The 18709-nt window shown below is 34.1% G+C and overlaps 1 protein-coding gene across 8 annotated transcripts in view; it reads left to right on the top strand.

Annotated features, from left to right (window-relative positions):
- Positions 1-18185, top strand: part of RCOR3 (REST corepressor 3) — a gene marked incomplete at both ends in the record, with an annotated part of 48399 nt that extends 30214 nt beyond the window's left edge. For 2 of the 8 annotated variants that reach the window (XM_079697050.1, XM_079697051.1), the window contains 4 exons: positions 534-611; positions 8554-8611; positions 17140-17381; positions 17841-18185. In XM_079697050.1, coding sequence (XP_079553176.1) covers positions 534-611; positions 8554-8611; positions 17140-17381; positions 17841-18185 — 723 coding nt within the window. Of the gene's footprint in view, positions 1-533; positions 612-8553; positions 8612-17091; positions 17382-17840 lie in introns of those variants that run through there. The other 6 variants (XM_079697054.1, XM_079697055.1, XM_079697052.1 and 3 more) reach the window with 5 other exon arrangements.
- Positions 18186-18709: the final 524 nt, after the last annotated feature.

The raw sequence follows: 18709 nt of genomic DNA, 5'->3' as shown, positions 1-18709 counted from the left end.
TAAGCCCTGTGGTTTTTATTGTGCGGTTTTGCCTAGTACAGTGGCTTTTGAGAATGCATATGTCAGGTTATAACAGAACTGATTGTACTTACTTCACAGAGTAGTTATGAGAATTAAGTGATTTATTACATATGATGCACCGACAATGATGCTTAACATAATAAACAGCTATTAAATATTATCCACTGTCATCATTATTATTCTTATTAGAATAATTGTTATTTGATCAAAGCATTATGGTAATGAGAAATATTGGTGGAATTTAATCCCTATATATACCAGTTGTCTTGGATTATAAGAGACATTGTTACAGATATTCAAACACTATCATTTATGAGTCTGTTAGATATGTATATAGTTGATGTGTATATTACTTGAATGAGTGTTGTATCACACCCTAAGTGTGATAAGTGTCCTATCCTCACGAACTTCAATTTAAGAGGGTGTTGATATATATCCTTTTCACTTATTGAATTCTCAAAAATTCACCTAAGTAGATGATCTGATTCATATTTTGGGTTATTTTGTTGAAGGTTCAGAATGCTAAGCAAGTAAACAGTGCACTTAAACAGAAAATGGAAGGTGGAATTGAAGAATTCAAACCTCCTGAGGTATGTTATTGAAGAGTACATGTGCTAAGTACAGTGAAACCTTGTTCTTTGAGTTATCCAGTGTTCAACTACTATTTTGGTTACGTGTTAATACTTTGAAGGGTTTATAATATGGATAATTTATTATGTCTCTATTTTGCCATTTAGATAGTTAACTCTCTTGAGACTTGACTAATGATTTACATTAAATCATTTCGTTCCTGTCCTTAGCACTCCCTATCAAGCAAAGTAATTAGGGAAAATAGTGATACTAGTAGGCCCAGTGCATGTGAAACTAGAAGGTCATTAATGAACAAGCCAGGGCATTTTTAAGTCTAGAGCAGTGTTTGTTCAAAGCCCTTTCCTACCTGTGTAAATTGGTAACAGGAAGAAAAGATCACAAGAAAAGGAGCTCATTTTAACAGTTTTAACAAAATTTTACTTTAATTTTGTGTATTTGGATTTTGGCTCATGTTTCCAATTAGGATTTTAGTAGGTGGACTTACATTCTTGTACTCATATCCTGGAAAATATGAAATCCAAAAACAAGATGTAGATTGGCCATTTTCTCAAGTCTTGTACTTAAGCTAAAATTTAATATGTTTTTTATATTTGTGATGACTAAGGATGTACTTAAATGCTCATAAAATCCAATCAAATATTTTTACAGAAGCTTCTATTATAAAGTCTTTTCTCTTTTCTCTCTCTTTTTTAAGACTCCTGTGTTATGCTTCATATCCTGGACTTGCTTTTCTATGTATGTAATAATCAAATAATCCTACTTGGTCTTAAGGGATGTTTTTTTCCCCCAAATCACAGGTTGACTGAAATATCTACAAAGGAAATATGTATGAGGGGATGGGGGGAGGCAGAAGAGTAGTACTTCATATGCCATCTTACTCATTAGAATCTTTCAGAAAGGAAGAATCATTATGAAGGAAGTTGTTTTTGTTTGTTTTGAATAGTCTCTTTCAAGAAGGTCAGGCAATGGAAAAGAATGAGATATACGTAGACTAATATCTCATTCCAAACCCCCAGGTAAACTGACAAATATTCTAGTGATATTTAAATGAAGATAGTGTAATACAAAGAATACTGCTTTATTTTATGTTATATTATTGTGACAAAAAATTAAATTTTGTATTGGAATTAATTTAATATTTAATTATGCATTATAAAATGCATAAAAGCAAAAAACTTAAAATGCCTATGAGTTTATAATTTAAAAATTAAATTTAAAAATATAGCAGATATTGAAAACATTATGGGAATATCTTGAAGAACTTTATGCCAATAAGTTTGAAAATTTAAACAAAACTTAGAAATTCCTAGGAAAATATGTGTGTCTTAAAAAGAAGTGTCTTAAAAAGAAAGAAAAGTGAATAATTTATAACCATTAAATAATTGAAGGAACAATTAACATTTTTTCTCATAAGGAAACAGCAGGCCAAGACAACTTTACAGAAAAAGTCTACCAAATTTTCAAGGAAATAAAATTCTAATCTCAAATTTTCCAGAAAATTGCAGAATAGTCTCATTCATTAACATTATATAAAGTAAGATGTGAAAGTACAATAGCATTTATAACTTTCCTATATGCTGCTTCTTTTGATAATCACATAAGTCCAAAGAAGTAGATAAAGTAAATGCTGTTATTTTACATGAGGAAGTTGGGCCTCAGAGAGATTAACTGACTTGATCAAGATCACACATCTAGTAAATAGTGAAACTCTGGCTATATTTCAGATGCTTAGAGTCCAGTTTAATGCCATGCTGTCCTAGATTAATGCCATGCTGCCTCTTACTTTTGGAAGTTTTCATATAATAGTAAAAGTGTATATTAGATTCCCACATTTAAATGCAGTTATTGGGGGACTTCCCTGGCGGTCCAGTGGTTAAGACTTCACCTTCCAGTGCAGGGGGTGCAGGTTCGATCCCTGGTCGGGGCACTAAAATCCCACATGCCTCGTGGCCAAAAAACATAAAACAGAAGCAGTATTGTAACAAATTCAATAAAGACTTTACAAATGGTCCACATTAAAAAAAAAAATCTTAAAAAAAATTTAAAAAATAAATAAATGCAGTTACTGGTTTAGAAGTTATCATTTATTACATCTCTTGGTTTATTGTAAAAATAATGATCAAAATGAAACAATCAAAATCTTAACACACTACAATCCATACACTGAAGTTTGTATATTACTTTGAGGTTGATTTTGAACTCACACGACTTGAAAAATGTATATATGTTTTATCATCTAGAAAATGCCCAGGATATATTTATATTTATCATATTGTTCCTATTGCTTTACAGGGGGGAGCAACCTGAATAGATATATTTCAAAACACTAGATTAACAGTCATAGTAAAGAGCTTGAAAAATCATGTAATCTATCCCCTTACCTTTAGGTTAGCTGGTACCTAACCTAAAAAATTTCTCCCTAATACCTAATAAAAGAATTTTATTAACCTTTTAAACAATAGGCTACTAAATTATGTAACTCAACTGGAAGTAAACAGTTACTAAGATGCTTTACTTATTCATTTGGTTGTATTTGTTATTTTCACTCATTTAGGGAAAATATTGGTGAAGAAAGTCCATTCCCTTCCCTAAGTATTTATGATCACCTGTTTCATGTAAGGCACTACATTAGGCAGTGTGTGTTGGGGGAAGAAGCGAGACCTAAAAAGGAGGAAGGATAGATTTTTTCCATCTACTTCTTAAAAGAAGAATTTATAGGCTAGATATTATAAGACAAACTGATTAAAGTTATAGATTTATAAATAACGATCTTACGAAAACAAGTGGCTATTATTCATTCCAGCTAGGGTAATCAGGGAGGACTTCCTAGAAGGGGAAGTTTCAGCTGAAGTTTGAAGGATGAGTAGGAGTTTTGCACATACAAAAAGGGCAGGTGGAGGGAATAACGTGAACAATGGTTTAGTGTTGAGCAGTACATTCAAAATATAAATACAGTGGGGAAAAATAAAAGCACTGGATATTCCCTGAGCACTTCTTATGTGCTCATTATTGTGCTAATTACTATTGAGAATTCAGTGGAAGTATAAAACAATGTTTTCTCAAGAAGCATATTGTCTACTTGGGGAGGCAAACTTGGTTGCAGAGGATGAATGCACAGGGTGTATGAGAGATGTTAATAAGGTTGAGTTTAACAGGGACTTACTTGTTTGTGATAGAGGTCAATGGGCAAGACCACTGTGAAAACAAAGTCTTTGTGAAAGCTAGGAAGAGAAGTTTGCCTTTTAAATTAAGTCAAATGGAAAGGCCCTATAGCTTCTTCAATTTAGGAAGGATGTAATGCGAAATTTTTATTTTGGGAAAGGTATCCTGGCAGTGTTTTACAAGATACATTAGAAACTTTAGAGCTGCTAAAATACCAAGTATGTGAGTGATAAAGTAAGTGGCAAACAGGTACTGGGTAGTGTCAGGTATTAGTTGTAGGAATGGACAGCAAGTGATAAATCTAGAGAGCATTGCAAAGTAGAGGTTACTGTATCTCCTGGAAAGTATGTGAGAGTGTTGTGGGGAGCGGTGGTATGTTTGGTCATGCTTTGATTTGTTGTGGGAGGAGGTAAGTCGGGGGCAAGGAGATTAGTGAATCTAGGAAGGAAGAAACTGAAAAAGGAGTGCTTTTTGAAGCCAGAAATTTCCCAGTCTGTGGGTATTTTCATGCATAGGTGTGTGACATCCTTTCATTATGGATGTTGGATGGAATTTTCAACATTGAGTAGCGGTGACCTTTTCTAACTCTTCCAAGTCAGAGGTAGTATGAATCTACTACTGACAAAAATGGGAAAGATGTGAAGACAGTTTAGCAGGGGAAGGATGTAGTAAAGATGCTGAATTCACTAAGGATGTCATAGATTGTTCTAGAAGGCTCTTTGGGGCCTTCTACATTATTATCGTTACTATTATATACTGGATTGTTTTATATTAATATTTTATTATTTTTAAAACAACAGTGTTTCGGACTGGGGTTTGCTGCAAAAGAATATTCTCAGTGGTACCTCATAGCTCACCATAACTACCACACAGTTTTAGATTCCTAGATATAGTCTAGTTCTCCTTTCCTTAAGTTAAACAAATCTCTACCAAAGTTTCTTGGGTCTAAAATATAAAAATCAGTAACTTAAAGGAATCCTATGTATTTTTAAATGTTGATTCTCTTTCTACTATAGTGTTCCCTTTCTTCCAGTTTACATTTTGTAACACATAGACTTCCATACAGTTTCAACTCCCCCTCTGCATTTTTCCACTGAAGTATCTTCTTAAAGATTAATATTGGTGCTAATGACCAAATCCCACAGCTCTAACTCATTTCCCTTGCCTTTTTCTGAGCCCTTCACAGAGTGGTGACCTCCTTCTTCCTCTAACTTTTGAGAGGTTATGTTCTCTTTTATAACTATTATTTTCCCTTCTCAGCCGTAATTTTTCTTTCTCTACATAAATAAAGACATTCTCCAAATTTTTATCCTCAGAATGTATTTCTCTTCTGTTTGGAAATATACAGTCTCATCACTTTGCTATATTAAAGTCATATCATATCATACATTTAAATGACATAAATTCAACCATAGCTATCAGCCAAATAAAAAAGAGAGAGTATGTTTAGTAATAGCAAATGCAGTAGTACTGGCAATTCTGCCTAAACTCCATTTATTGAGTGTATACCCCAGAGTGAGCAGTTATGAGCTGGAAACTGTAAATCCACCATTCCTTTAGTCAGTTTTAGCTTCCATATGCCTCCTGAGCATTTCCTTGAACTGAACAATATTCTAGTATTTAAATAAGTATTTATATTTTTCATTCAGTACTATCCTAAATTCGAGCCACAGGCTTCATCTGGGATTTAACTGAGAAACTAGTGGCCCATTCCAATGCTGGAGGAATAATTGGCTAGGTGGACTTTTTGAGAGACTGTCCCTATCTCCGTGGCTACCTTTGTAAGAACATTTCAAGAGTAATTTTGGGAGGAAAAAAAAACACTTAAAAAAATTCACAGGCTGGTTTTAGTAAGATGACTCCATTGTTTTCCCTCATAAACATTTTCCAGACACTTAAAAAAAAGTGTTTGAATAGATGAATCTGTTTTAGCCTCCTGCCTAATACCTTTTTTCAGTGTATCCCAAGTTAAATTCCTCATCTTAGCCTTGCCTTCCCACATCTCCCAAATCCTAAATCCTTAACAGCATCACCCTTCTCCCAGCTTTCTAGGCTTAAAGTCTTATTCTGCTCATAATCCTACCCTTCTCCCCTTGCTCCTTACCCCCCACCCCCACCCCCCGCCCAGCACAATTGCTTATTAAATCTAGTATGAACTCATCAACCTTGGTTTTTATGGCACTTCCAAAAGTGGTCCTTACCGTATTTTGGTTTAATTAAATATCACCAACCTTCCAGGCTTATTTATCACTTCTTCCTGGCAAAAATCCTCTTGTTCCCTGTCATGGTATGCCTTCTCCTCATTTTTGCCTTTCAGAAACTTCTCCTATTCTTAAACCCATCTCAGACTCCAGTCCCTTCAACTTTCCTTTTTCCCTATTCTAATCATTTTGACTTTTCCCTCTCATCTTTGAATCCCCAGTATACTCTGTACTTTTTAATTTTAATAATAGTTATTCGTCTTCATCCCATCTCCTGATACGCTTGTAAACTGAAAATAAGTCTTCATTGTGCTTGTTATTTCTCTTTCACCTTTTGTTCCCTTTTCACTAATGACACCTTTTCCTCCAGTTTATGCCTTTCAGGTTTAACAAACATCGATTGATCAATTTCTGCTGCTAAGGCACTGTGCTAGATGTTCTACATATATCCTAACTTTAATCCTAAGAACAACTTGCAATGTAGTATTACAAGAGATCCTCAGTATCCAAATGTTCATTAATCTAAGGGATACATGGAGAAGCAAAAGTTGCCAAATAAAATATTCACTAATGAATTGAGCACCTATAAAATTAGGCTCTACTCACCAATTCTCCCTAATTAGCTCTAGCTGTTATCCTTCCCATCCATCACAGCAACATCCTTCTCTGTTACTCTCTTGCTAATACAATGCAAATACAAAATGAAATTGTAAGCCTTGCAAAAGATGTGAAACTTCATGAAGTCTATGAAAGTACATGAGAATGAGTTTAATCTCTTGCAAAATTGTTGACAAACAGGTACCTAGCAGAATTAACAATGGAAAAAAAGAGGATGGTGACTGAGACAAGCACTTTAAAAAAGAATAATTTGAGTAACAAAGAATTAAGAGGGGTTACGAAGAATTAAGAGAAATTTGTTGAAGTCTTCAAAACAAAAATGGCCTATATGCTATGCTCATGTTGTAAATTGCAAAGCTAGAGAATGTTATACCATTGTACAGTCAGAAGAGGTATGCCAAAAAATAAAATTAAAGCATGTAAGTGGAATCAGTGACTATTTTTTAATGAACTAATTTGCCTAAGTTTTAGTTTCATATTTCAGATCGAGTTACAATCAGCCCTTTATTTTTTAACCATTTACTCTGAAATATTTGGACCTGTTTTAAATAGGTTCCAGTACCAATTATCCTTGGGTACCAAGGGCCTCTTCTGTCTACCTGTCACAGCCACGGTAGCATCAGATTGCCTGGGTATTAACTCAAATGTTAGCTCCTACTTCATTCTTGTTACTCCTCTTGGGGGATTAATTGCTAGTTTTTCCTCTGTCATCTCCTTTTTCTTTTCACTTTTTTAGCCTTGGTTCACCCTTATTACTGCTTCTGTATGTCCTATTTCCCCTCTTTCTCTTTGCCTGTTTACTGTTATTCCTTTACCTTATCACCAGTATCCTAATCTGGAGGTTTATCCAGGCTTTGCCTGGCCTGCCTTGCTATCCCTTTATAATCTCATCATCTGGAATTCAGTGCTTTGTGTTTTAGGTTTTTTCCTCCTTTACTATAGGTGTTTTTTTTTTTACTTTTTTCTTTCTTCTCTCCTAATTTTTTTTTTGAATTTTTGTTTCATTCTTTCTTCCAAATGCTTGCTTATACCTCTTCACTCATGGTGAGAAAGTTGGTGTTACCCAGAACTGCTGTGTACTGTGGAAACTCTTATTGCTAAGACTACAAGTGAGATAAGACCTAAACACCCCTTCTCAGAGGAAGCCTTTGTTACTGTTTTGCCCAGCATGTGCGTGTATTACATTGGCCACTTTATCTGGACAGTTTCTACTGCAAACCTCTGTAGGCTGGTATACTTATTTCTGTCCCTCCATCTACTGCTGAAGGTTCTTGATTACTCAGCAGTGGGTATACACTAGTGAAATTTGGTTAGGTGTTTAATTGATATTGTAATGCTGCCATAGTAAAAATCTTAAACGTAGAAATTTGTTAAACAAAAATACTGGAAAGAATGTAGGAGGTCTTGGGGGGAAAATCTATTCTTATAGTGGGTCACTCTCTGCTTTAGAAATTTAAAGAAGTATTTTAGGGCATAGGCCTGATCTACAGTTTTATGGTAATTTATGCAACACTGTTTTTGATGGAGTAAGGATAGGTTTAATCTAAATATGAAGAGAAGAAATTTTAGAGAGAGTCACAGATCCTTCTCTGAAGAAAACAAAGTCTCTTAAATGTTTAAAACTAGGCTAAAATTAACATCTGCAACGTATGATAGGAACATTGTAGTTGGAAAATGGGCGATTAATAGATTTTCTCAGTTTTGATATCTCTGCCTAGAGTATAAGCGCAAATGTTGTTCATTCTCCCAAAATGGTACATTTCCCTTTCATTATCTTTTTTGAGTTGGTAAAAGGTAATTCAGAATATATTTTTTAATTCTTATAAAAATGAAATCCTCATAAATCAGAGTTTTAGTAATCTCTTGTCTGTGATTTGGTGAAAAGTTTAAAAAAAATAAGCACTTTGGAAAAATGTCTGTCTTCATATCCTCATTAGGAAACTTCTCTTTAATTTTGTAGTCAAATCAGAAAATTAATGCCCGTTGGACCACAGAGGAGCAGCTTCTAGCAGTGCAAGGTATATTAAAGATAAGCAGTTACTGTTGTTAATAATTATTTAACTTGTCATGAAAGGTGACTACCATAGTTCTTCCCTTCCTTTAGAAATGGATCAAGAAAAGGGTCTGTGTTCACCACAAAGTCCTGGTGACCATGAATTCTGTTTTGTACTTGTGGATGTGACATACTGAACCTGTGTGCATTTTGGGTCCTGAACAGCATGTAATGCATTCTCAGCACTAAGTAAATGATGGTGATGACAAGCTTGAACAAGTCATGGTCTCTCCATGCCTCTGCTTCAGTATTCCTGCAGTTGGGTTCATTCTTACTGTATCAGTCAATAACTCATTATTGAAAGCATAAACTAATTTATGTTTCTGGTTTCCCTGATTACTCTGTATTTGATAAATGTCAGGTACTAAAACTATTAATGATATGCTTTACTTTCAGTGTACCATAACTTACTTAAGAGATATGCCACTGAATGCTTCAAAACCTGACTTTAAATATATCTATTTATACAAAAGAGAGACTTAAGATATATGTATATACACATACAATTTTAAATGCACTATTTATAAGAATGCTTTGTTGAATTGTATGGCAGAAAACTTTTTGTAATATGAATACCCATGGGCAAATTGGAAGCACTATAAACTTGGATTTTCTTGTATTTGAATTACTTAAAGAAGGGCATATTGTATGTTTTAATTCAGTGTTGTAGATTTTTTTCCCTTTCAAGATGAACTACCTGCAGGACTGATTGTGTGATTTAAGTTTGGTTTACAATTTGTTTCTTCCTGGCTGAGCCCTCTGTATTGAGTACTGATAGCTTAAGAGAGTTGGGCCCCAGTGAAACATATATCTTTAAAAATAGTTCCAAGTATTCAAACATATAGAAAATATTTAACTCAAAAATGTTGTGCAAGTATCATTCGGCTATGAGAATAATGTAGTTAAAGATTGATTAATAGATGACTCTGCAGTTTGAATTAGAGTAAGAATTACTCACCCAGTGTGATTTGAAAATGTCACAGGAGGGTGCCAACAGGATAATGTCAGCCTTCCCTTTGGTATGCAGTCATTTCATAAATAGAAATACTTGATTCGATGGAGGCAGGGTGCTGGATGTGCATTGAGCACATCTGTAATTGTAGAATTAAGTTTCTGAGTGAGTCAGAACAAAGTTTAATTAGTTTATAATGTTCAATAATAGCTGTTTTAAAACTAAAAACTGACAATTTAAATTTTTGATTAAAAATTAGTATTTTCAATGGCTGTCTCATATTTATTTAGAATTATGTCTTATGGCTCTAACATAGTTATTTGAGTAGGCATTGGTTTCACTGATGTAAAGCCGGTTTCCCTTCATCAGAGTAGCCTATAGAATTTAACCCCGTCTTCCAGTATTTCATTGCTTAAAGGTTAGTATACTAATCCTGTACTCTTCATAAAAGAAATTATCCCAGTGAAATGGTTTTCTTAAGAGAATCGGCTAGGAAGTCTGGGTTAATCTTTCTCTATATGTACAGAATCAGGATTTGATATTGCTCTACAGTACTCCTTTAAGTGGTAGGATCCCTTGAATCTTATGGCTGGGTTGGATATTATGAAAAGCTGCATTCAAGAGAAGGACAATGGAAAGATTTACATATGGAGTTGAGCTATATATGTGGACATTATTTCAGCTTATAAATATTACAAGAATGGAGTATTTATAGAAATAATCAAGCATTTCCTTTCTCCTGAGGGACATTCAGTGTCATATTTTTATGCACGTTTAAAAAGTAATCCTTAAATAAATTATACTAATGGAGCAATTTGTATGGAAAGATTCATGTTCTTAGGATTTTGAAAGCACTCTCTTAGTATGTTAATGTCTTCGTTTTTATTTAAATATTTATTTTGACTCTGTGTGGGAAATTTTTATTTTCACTTTGAGTTTTTAGGTTTTTTTGGTTTCGTTTTGGGGTTTTTTGTTTTTGTTTTTGTTTTTGTTATATAAAATAAAACAAAGCTAAGCTATTTGTGTCCAAAATATTTTATTTTAGGGAGAATTAAAAAGTACCATCTTTGCTTCATGTGCCCATGTATTTATATAATACTCAAAAGTGTGTCTTATAAACAGTATAATCGTATAGTAATGTCATCTGTACCTGAGTCTCAGTGTGGTTAAGGTACATAATTGCACTTTTTATTTTAACATGTGTAATCCAGAAGTACTTATCTTAGCAGGTAATTGTTTTTGGTTTTTTCTTCTTTTTAATCTTTATTTATGATAAGCCTTTATATGATATTATTCTTCTGGCCACTTCAGTTTCAAATCATTTATGTTTTGATATTAACATGTTTTAATTTATATAGAACTTTCTATTCAAGACATTTTACATATAGATTCTGATTTGACATTCATTTGTTAAATGCTTTATTTTATCTTGCTCGTAGTTGACCATTACAGTGACCTAGAGAGAGAAATGTTGACTCTAGTGTCACTAGTGAGATTTATAACTCTACTATTAAATAAGCTTTTTGTTGTAATTCTGAAAACCAAATAAGTATATTAAGGTCATTTCCTAGGGCTTAAATATATATTTCCCACTTCCGTCTGCTCATATTGTTGTTAACTAAGTACTAGCCATTTAAATTGTAAATAAATATTATTTTAACAACAAATACTTAAATAAATAAATAAGCCATTTCCACTTCTTTCTCCCTTATTTGGAAGGGGGGGAAAATCATGCTCAGACCAGATAGGAATGTCTGCTTTTACTTGTGTAATCTATCACTTTATTATGTTGATTTTAGTTCTACTATGTTATAACTTCAGTAGCATTCTTCGAGAGTCCCCAAGTGGGATATTATAAATGCTGCTTTAATTTAATCCTCTTAAAATACTTACCAAGTATGGTATTTCTACAATTTCTGTAATCTGTTTCAGCTTTGAGTATCTAAATTTTCTATTATAACAAATTAGTTAACAGTAAGACCAGTTATAGTCTTCACATATTTGTGTTAATGGTGAAATACCCCTGTTTGTAGCTTATGTCATATATATAAATATTTTTTTCTAATCTATGGTGCTTTTAGAAATTATCCTAAAATCAGTCTTGATATTCATATGATAAACATTCCTTATTAAGCAAGAATAAAGAAAAGAATTAGATTCTAGGTGTATTTTTTTTCATGTTAAATGGAACAATTATTATCTGTTTTCAAAAAGTAACAATACATTTAAATGATAGTGCAAAACATCTGCTCTTTAAAGTGTATAGGAGCAGAAGCATGGTATACAATGTTTGACATTTTAATTTTATGTCTCCTCTTAAATGTATTCATTTCATAGTCATTAGTGGTAAAAAACTACAAAACAAAAACAAACAAAAAATATACATCCCAACTACAATATTTGTGCTATATTAGGATAAACAACAAAAAAATTTTCTAATTTTATCAAGGCATCAGCTTTAATTTTTAGTTTTTTTTTTTTTATATATTACTTGCCTTCTCATATAAAACAGGAAATGACAGAACTGTGTTCAAGTGAGTTATGCTTACAGTTAAATTTTACCTTGTCTCCCTATAGTTTATACATTCATTCCTTTTTAGGAGCAATGAAGTTGCAAGTCTAGAAACTGTCTTCTTTCTAATTTTATCTCCTACTTTAAAAAAAGCTAGAATGGTCCCTAAAGTAGGGGGGGAAAAGAGATTTGGCTATTGATTAAGGCATAAGGATTGTAACGATCCTTACATGATCCTCAGTACATGAATGATCAAAAGGAGGTGGAGATAGATTCATACTTTTCCATCTAAAAGTTATCTGTTTGCATTAGAGAGTTTCTTCTGTTATAACTGATATCACCAGAATGGAGGCCCAAAAGTATAACTATCAACCCTCTGATGCACTTGCTTCAGATAATTAATGATTCAAAATTCCCAGCATTTTTAGGATGGAATTTAACTTGTAGCAAGAAGACGGGAAGCTTCAGAAGAGAAAGGCTAGACACTGGGAAGAGAATATATGACTTTGACTTTTAGCCACTGCCCAGATGCACCAATCACTGTCCTACTGCTGTTGATATCTTTTTTACCTTCTTTACTAGGAATTCTTGACAAGATTTACAGGAGGTGAAAAGAAATGCATGTTCCTGAATGGTTTGAGTTTAAAATTAACCTCTTACTGATAGGAAAGAACCATATCCTTGGAGTTTCTAGATGTCACTGTGTTCTTACTTCAAAAATAGATTTTTGAAAAATTAATATTTCCCAATTATACTAAGTATCTGCTCACCTTAAGACATTTGTGCAAGAAGCAGGAAAAAAGTATCCCCCAAATTTTCATTACCTATATCTAGAAGTAGCTTGTCACGGTAATGTTGGCTTTGGTTTTTTTTTGGAGTCCAAAATAAGATTTTAACAATAGCTTTTTAAACGTACCAAAAGCAGATTTATGATATCCTTTCTGTCAAAGTAAAAAAACGTCTAAATACCATGTCCAGAGTTGGGAAACACCATATTACAAATGCTCCTGAACTTACTATTTTACTACCCGAAGCTCTAAAAATACGAATTGTTTTTTGGTTGGGTAATATAGAACACTGGTTGGAAAATAAAATAATGATAACACAATATCCTAATGAGTTATATTTTTATCTTAATTCCCAAACAAAACTTTAAAAGTATATATTATAAAGATTATACGGTTTCACCTGCCAGTGTAGAAGCCATGTTGTTTCACTGTAACTTTGAAATGAAATTTAGAAATTTTACTGAAAACAATTTTTTCCTCTCCCTGGGAAATATTTAATGTCCCTCTTCCAGGGTTCTCTCAAGTTTTTTCCCACTCACCTTTGAAAACTGACCTCTTGCCCTAAAGGTCACAAATTTAATTTAAAACAGTGGTTCAGATAGGACCTAAGCCTTTTATATCTTCAGGAGGAGTGAGAGAGATTTAATCTTTTTTTTGTTTTGTTTTGCTTTAGAGAGATTTAAAAAGTATTCTACATTTATTTGTTATTTTATAATGAGATAATGAGTGATTAGATGATTTAACTTGTTTACTTTTTGATACCTTTAGTGAATTGTCAGTCAAAAGTGATAGAGATAGTATTTCACATAAGGAAATAGAGTTACTAATTAGGAATAGTTGTGCTATCTTATTGTCTTACAGTATTACTTTATTGATTCAGCCTATGATATGGGATATAATTCAGACCATAAAAATCTGTTTATTGAAGAAATCCATGAGAAGTTGATCCTTCATTAGAATACAAATTTGGGTTTTCAAGGTCATTAATATTAGCATTCCCATTTTATGTGTTTTTTGTGCCTAGAATTTTTATCAAGGTGAACATATTTTAAAGCATAGCAAAATTCTCATACCTGCAGTATTTAATGATGAAAATGAAGGAGAAATTTCAAGTTTTGTAGTAAGAACTTCCTAAGTCATTCTAGCACCAATTCTTATGAGGGATATAATATGAGATATGATGGACCTCATTTTTTATAAACTGTGGAAAAAGAATGGACCACCCTTTCCCCAGGTACGAGTTGTAACAAAGTAGCTCTGATAGCATAGGTTGTTAAAGATGGTTGCTCAGCACCGCTACCTTTCTAGGCTGACCTCCAGAAGCCTAGCTGGGGATTCATCGGAAGAAGTCAGTCCCATTAAGTCTTCAGTTGGTGTTTCACTAGAGTTTGACTAGTTATCAGCCATAGTACAGAGCTTAAGAATTCCACCTTCTAGCCAAAATGTGCAACGTCACTGGGAATGTGAAAGTGATAAAGAAGTCAGCCATATGTGACTCCTGTAGCTTGGGAAGAATAATAGAATGAAGCCCTATGGAGAAGAAAAATCAGTCGTATTTCCTGAGCACTTCCTCTGTACTCTGCGTTGTAGTAATGCTGGTGGTACTTTGTATTCCATAGGGTAGTACTTTCCAACCTTTTTCACATCATGGCACACAGAGAAAATTATGAAAATTTTCATAACACACTGAGGCAGACAGATGAGGCTGTTGTTTGTCCAGAGGAGACTGCCAAGGAGCTCTAGCTCTTCCACACCCGGCCCAGCCATCCTGCAGGTTAAAGACATTAATATCTGGACCCACTTATTCTTAGGACATGATTGAGATCCTTAGCCAGACTACAGAAGTCTACAGTGTGGTCTGAGCCTTAAGACTTTGCAAAGTAGTTGATACGAGACTAGCATACACAAGTTAATGATAAACTTACCTAGGTGACTCAGAACCTAGGTGACCTGAAGAAAATCCAAAGTGTCTGGGTAAACTAAAGTTCCTATAGGAAGTAGTTTTGGTTTGGGGGCATGCAATTCTGGAAATGCAACAATATTAGTGACAAGGCAAAGTCTATTGAGCAAGAGAAAATAAAGTAGAAGACCAAAAAAAAAAAAAAAAAAAGAAGAGTCAGAAGAAGAGGGGACATTTATATAGTGGAGTTAGACTTGGGGACAGCTTAGTGGTAGGTTTTAGAGTATATTTTGCTAAACAAATGGGTGTTCGGAGGGTTGTAATATTGTCAGACTTGGAGTCAAGAGTTACTCTTAATGTGACTTCTCGCTAAGAATATAGAAGGTCTAATCCTAGATTTATTTAAGGTTTTCATTTCTAAACTCACGTATTCAGTAGCATTGGACATTTCTAGAATGTAAATTAAATATCCCTTATGAAAATTAGTACACTGGTAGAATACTGTGTGTGGTTTCCAATTAGTATATGTTTTTCAATGCAGTCATCTCAGGTTGAGTTGCTGTTTTCCAAAGTACAAGTAGTAGAGAAGTACTTGAGTATGCAGCAGTAATTCTTCATATGAAATGACTTGGGTTCTTATTGCCAGATAAACCCTTGGTGGAACCTAGTCACCATTAGAATTTATACTCAGTTATGAAGTTCAAACTGGAAATCAGCTCATGGATTTAAGAGAATATAAATCCATTTATATTGTAAATGAATATAAAATAAAATATTATAAGCAATGTTTAAGTATCATTATTACTTTGTTGTCATGCATATGTCTTTCCCTTTGAGAATAGAGCAAATGAGCATAGTTTATAAACCCAAAACTCTGTATTAACAATGGGATATGGTTATAGCTTAATAATGTCAGGTCTCCTACCCAAAATGCTCTAAGAGAAAGGAACTCCCCATAGAGTCAAGCCTAGCAAGTTGAATGTAACAAGAGATACTTACTCCCAAGTTTTCAATAAAAAATAAGCACGGAATTTAAGAGCAGGAGTTATATCATGCTGGTGCTTTAGGTAATAGGTGTATCACCCAAATAGCTATCAGTAAGAATATGTCTAGCATTTCTGCTGGGGTATTAATATGTCCTTATATTTATTCTCTTATGTGTGATTGTATACATGTTAAGTTTATCTAAATTCCTGTATTTCTGGCTGCTTAGATTAAACTACAGACTTTAATATCATAGACATCAATATTTTTTTTCTCCTTTCTCATCTCTAATTAATGAGTTACTGTTTTCTGGTATTTTAAAAAGCAGTTATCAAATTGTAAAATAAAAATTTTGACAGCTTTTATATTTTGAGCTAAGTGCATCTCTTTCTAGAATGAGTCAGTGAATATCTTTTAGAATTCCCTTAAGAGCAAATTATTGTCCATCTGAGTATATAAACTCACTTTAAACTCTGTAGCATAATTGACTATCTCAAGTTCATAAATCAAATATTATCCTTCATTTAATAAAATTTCCATAATTTTATGGAAGTTAGGTTTTTTAATAACTGAATGTACAATCCTTCTTAAATTTAAGGTAGTGATGATAAGCACAAGTATCTACAAGTAGTCACTATTATACCCTAATTCTTTAGGCTACAGAGCATATCTAGGAATCCTTCATATACAGTCCTTAGAACTGTTAGATGAGTTAAAATCCAACAAACTCTGAAAAATAGTTTCCCCTTTTTTTGGTCCATCAGATTGCGATGATTCTCCTGCTTTTTGTATTTAAATTCTTATCTCATTTCTCTTCATTGGTACCTGGTAAGGTAGGCAAGTGATTATGTTGAAGTTAGTGTTAAGACCAAAATTACAATGCTTTTCTTAATGGGGGAACCCTAAGACTACTCACTCAGTCCATTGAGGGGATAAAAGAGATGGTTCGTTCCCATCCAGTTTTGTTTACAAACGGTGTTGCTCAAATTTAGGTGACTGGCTACTAGGGAAATAAATGAATGTGGAATTGAGGATGGAACAAAGAATTCAATGCTTTACAATAAATGGACTGTATTTGAGAGTTCAAGAGAGGATTGGAGAAAATAACTGAGTATGTAAAAAATGGTAAGTTTCTGATTGTTCAGTTGAAGGCAAGTGGCTGGCTCGATGAAATGACATAATTGATAGTTTTCATCTGTGACCCTGATATCTTAGCCTCTATCTCAGAATTGAGAAATGCACAGAGTTTATCAGAAAGGATTTTCATTGCTGGTATCTTGTGTGTGTGCATGATGTATAGTACACACAGCTCTCCTTATTGATCCTTCACAGGTGTATTATTTACTTTGCCTTCCAGGTGTCCGCAAATATGGTAAAGATTTTCAAGCTATTGCAGATGTAATTGGCAACAAGACTGTTGGCCAAGTGAAGAACTTCTTTGTAAACTACAGGCGTCGGTTTAACTTAGAGGAGGTATTGCAGGAGTGGGAAGCAGAACAAGGAACCCAGGCTTCTAATGGTGATGCTTCTACTTTAGGGGAGGAGACAAAAAGTGCTTCTAATGTGCCATCAGGGAAGAGCACTGATGAAGAAGAGGAGGTGTGTTTGTGTATGGAATTTGAGCTAATATGAGTTGAGGAATCACCATTTTGTGTGGTGTTCTATAAGGTTAATTTGTCAGAGGACTAGCTAAATGAGCATGAAAGGTTGACAATACACTTACTCAGTGGTGCATCTCTCGTGACTCTTAAGTCATAATGACATGCTAAGTTCTGATCCTAGAAGAATGGAGAGTGTATTGTTCTTTCATAGTCGTATTTTTATTTCCAGTGTTAAGCTGTTTACTAATAAAGATGCCTGTTTGGTAGCTTCGTTGCTTTTTCGGTTTTTGGTTTTTTGTTTTGTTTTGTTTAAAATAAAAGAAGCTTGTGCTTCCAAAAAACACTGGTGTTATGTTTTTGTTTTGTTTTGTTTTTCCTGTGACAGCCCAAACTATATTGTATTAAGTTCATTAGGAACTGTCATCTCATACGTGTATTTTTGTTTCTTCACCTCTAGGCACAGACCCCACAGGCTCCTCGGACTCTGGGTCCATCACCTCCTGCCCCATCATCCACTCCAACACCAACAGCCCCCATTGCCACTCTGAACCAGCCTCCACCACTTCTTCGTCCAACACTGCCTGCTGCCCCTGCTCTTCACCGGCAGCCTCCTCCACTCCAGCAGCAGGCTCGGTTCATCCAGCCCCGGCCAACTTTAAATCAGCCTCCACCACCTCTCATTCGCCCTGCTAATTCTATGCCACCCCGTCTAAACCCAAGACCAGTGTTGTCCACAGTTGGTGGTCAGCAGCCACCATCACTTATCGGAATTCAGACAGATTCACAGTCCTCACTGCACTAAGATTAAATTGGACAGAGCTGCAGTAACTTTTCACCCCATCAATATACCAGTGCTCACCTGACTGATGCAAAAGAAGAAAGAATAATCCTTCCTAGACACTGAGGCTGCGAACTAGTTCTGTGGCAGTGGGCTAGCATAAGTAGATGCCTAAGAAATTTTTTAGTTCACGCAACTGAAATGTTATACAACAGAAAGCCTATAGTTAGCCTCCTTTCTAGAGTATACATTCAGTGACATAATCTCATTAAAGGAAAAGAGATTAAGTATTCTGTATACCGAGGGTTTTTGTTTTGTTTTTACTGTATTTATTTTATTGAGAATCTATATTCCTGCCTCTTCATAGTCAAAGCTCTTAGTACAGGAATATTGACTTAGGAATTGTGAAAACTCCTTAAGTTTCATAAGTTAAGGACGTTCGACTTCTTCTCTTTTTTCTTTAATTTAATTTTTAACATTTTCCTATGTTAGGAGTGCAAGAATAGATAGCCTGCATTTCAGATTTTGACATATGTTCATTTAATGCA

The sequence above is a fragment of the Hyperoodon ampullatus genome (assembly GCF_949752795.1).
Source record: "Hyperoodon ampullatus genome assembly, chromosome: 2".
NCBI lineage: Eukaryota > Metazoa > Chordata > Mammalia > Artiodactyla > Ziphiidae > Hyperoodon > Hyperoodon ampullatus.
Note: the sequence above shows the minus strand (reverse complement) of the source record. Positions and strands in the feature narration are given on the sequence as shown.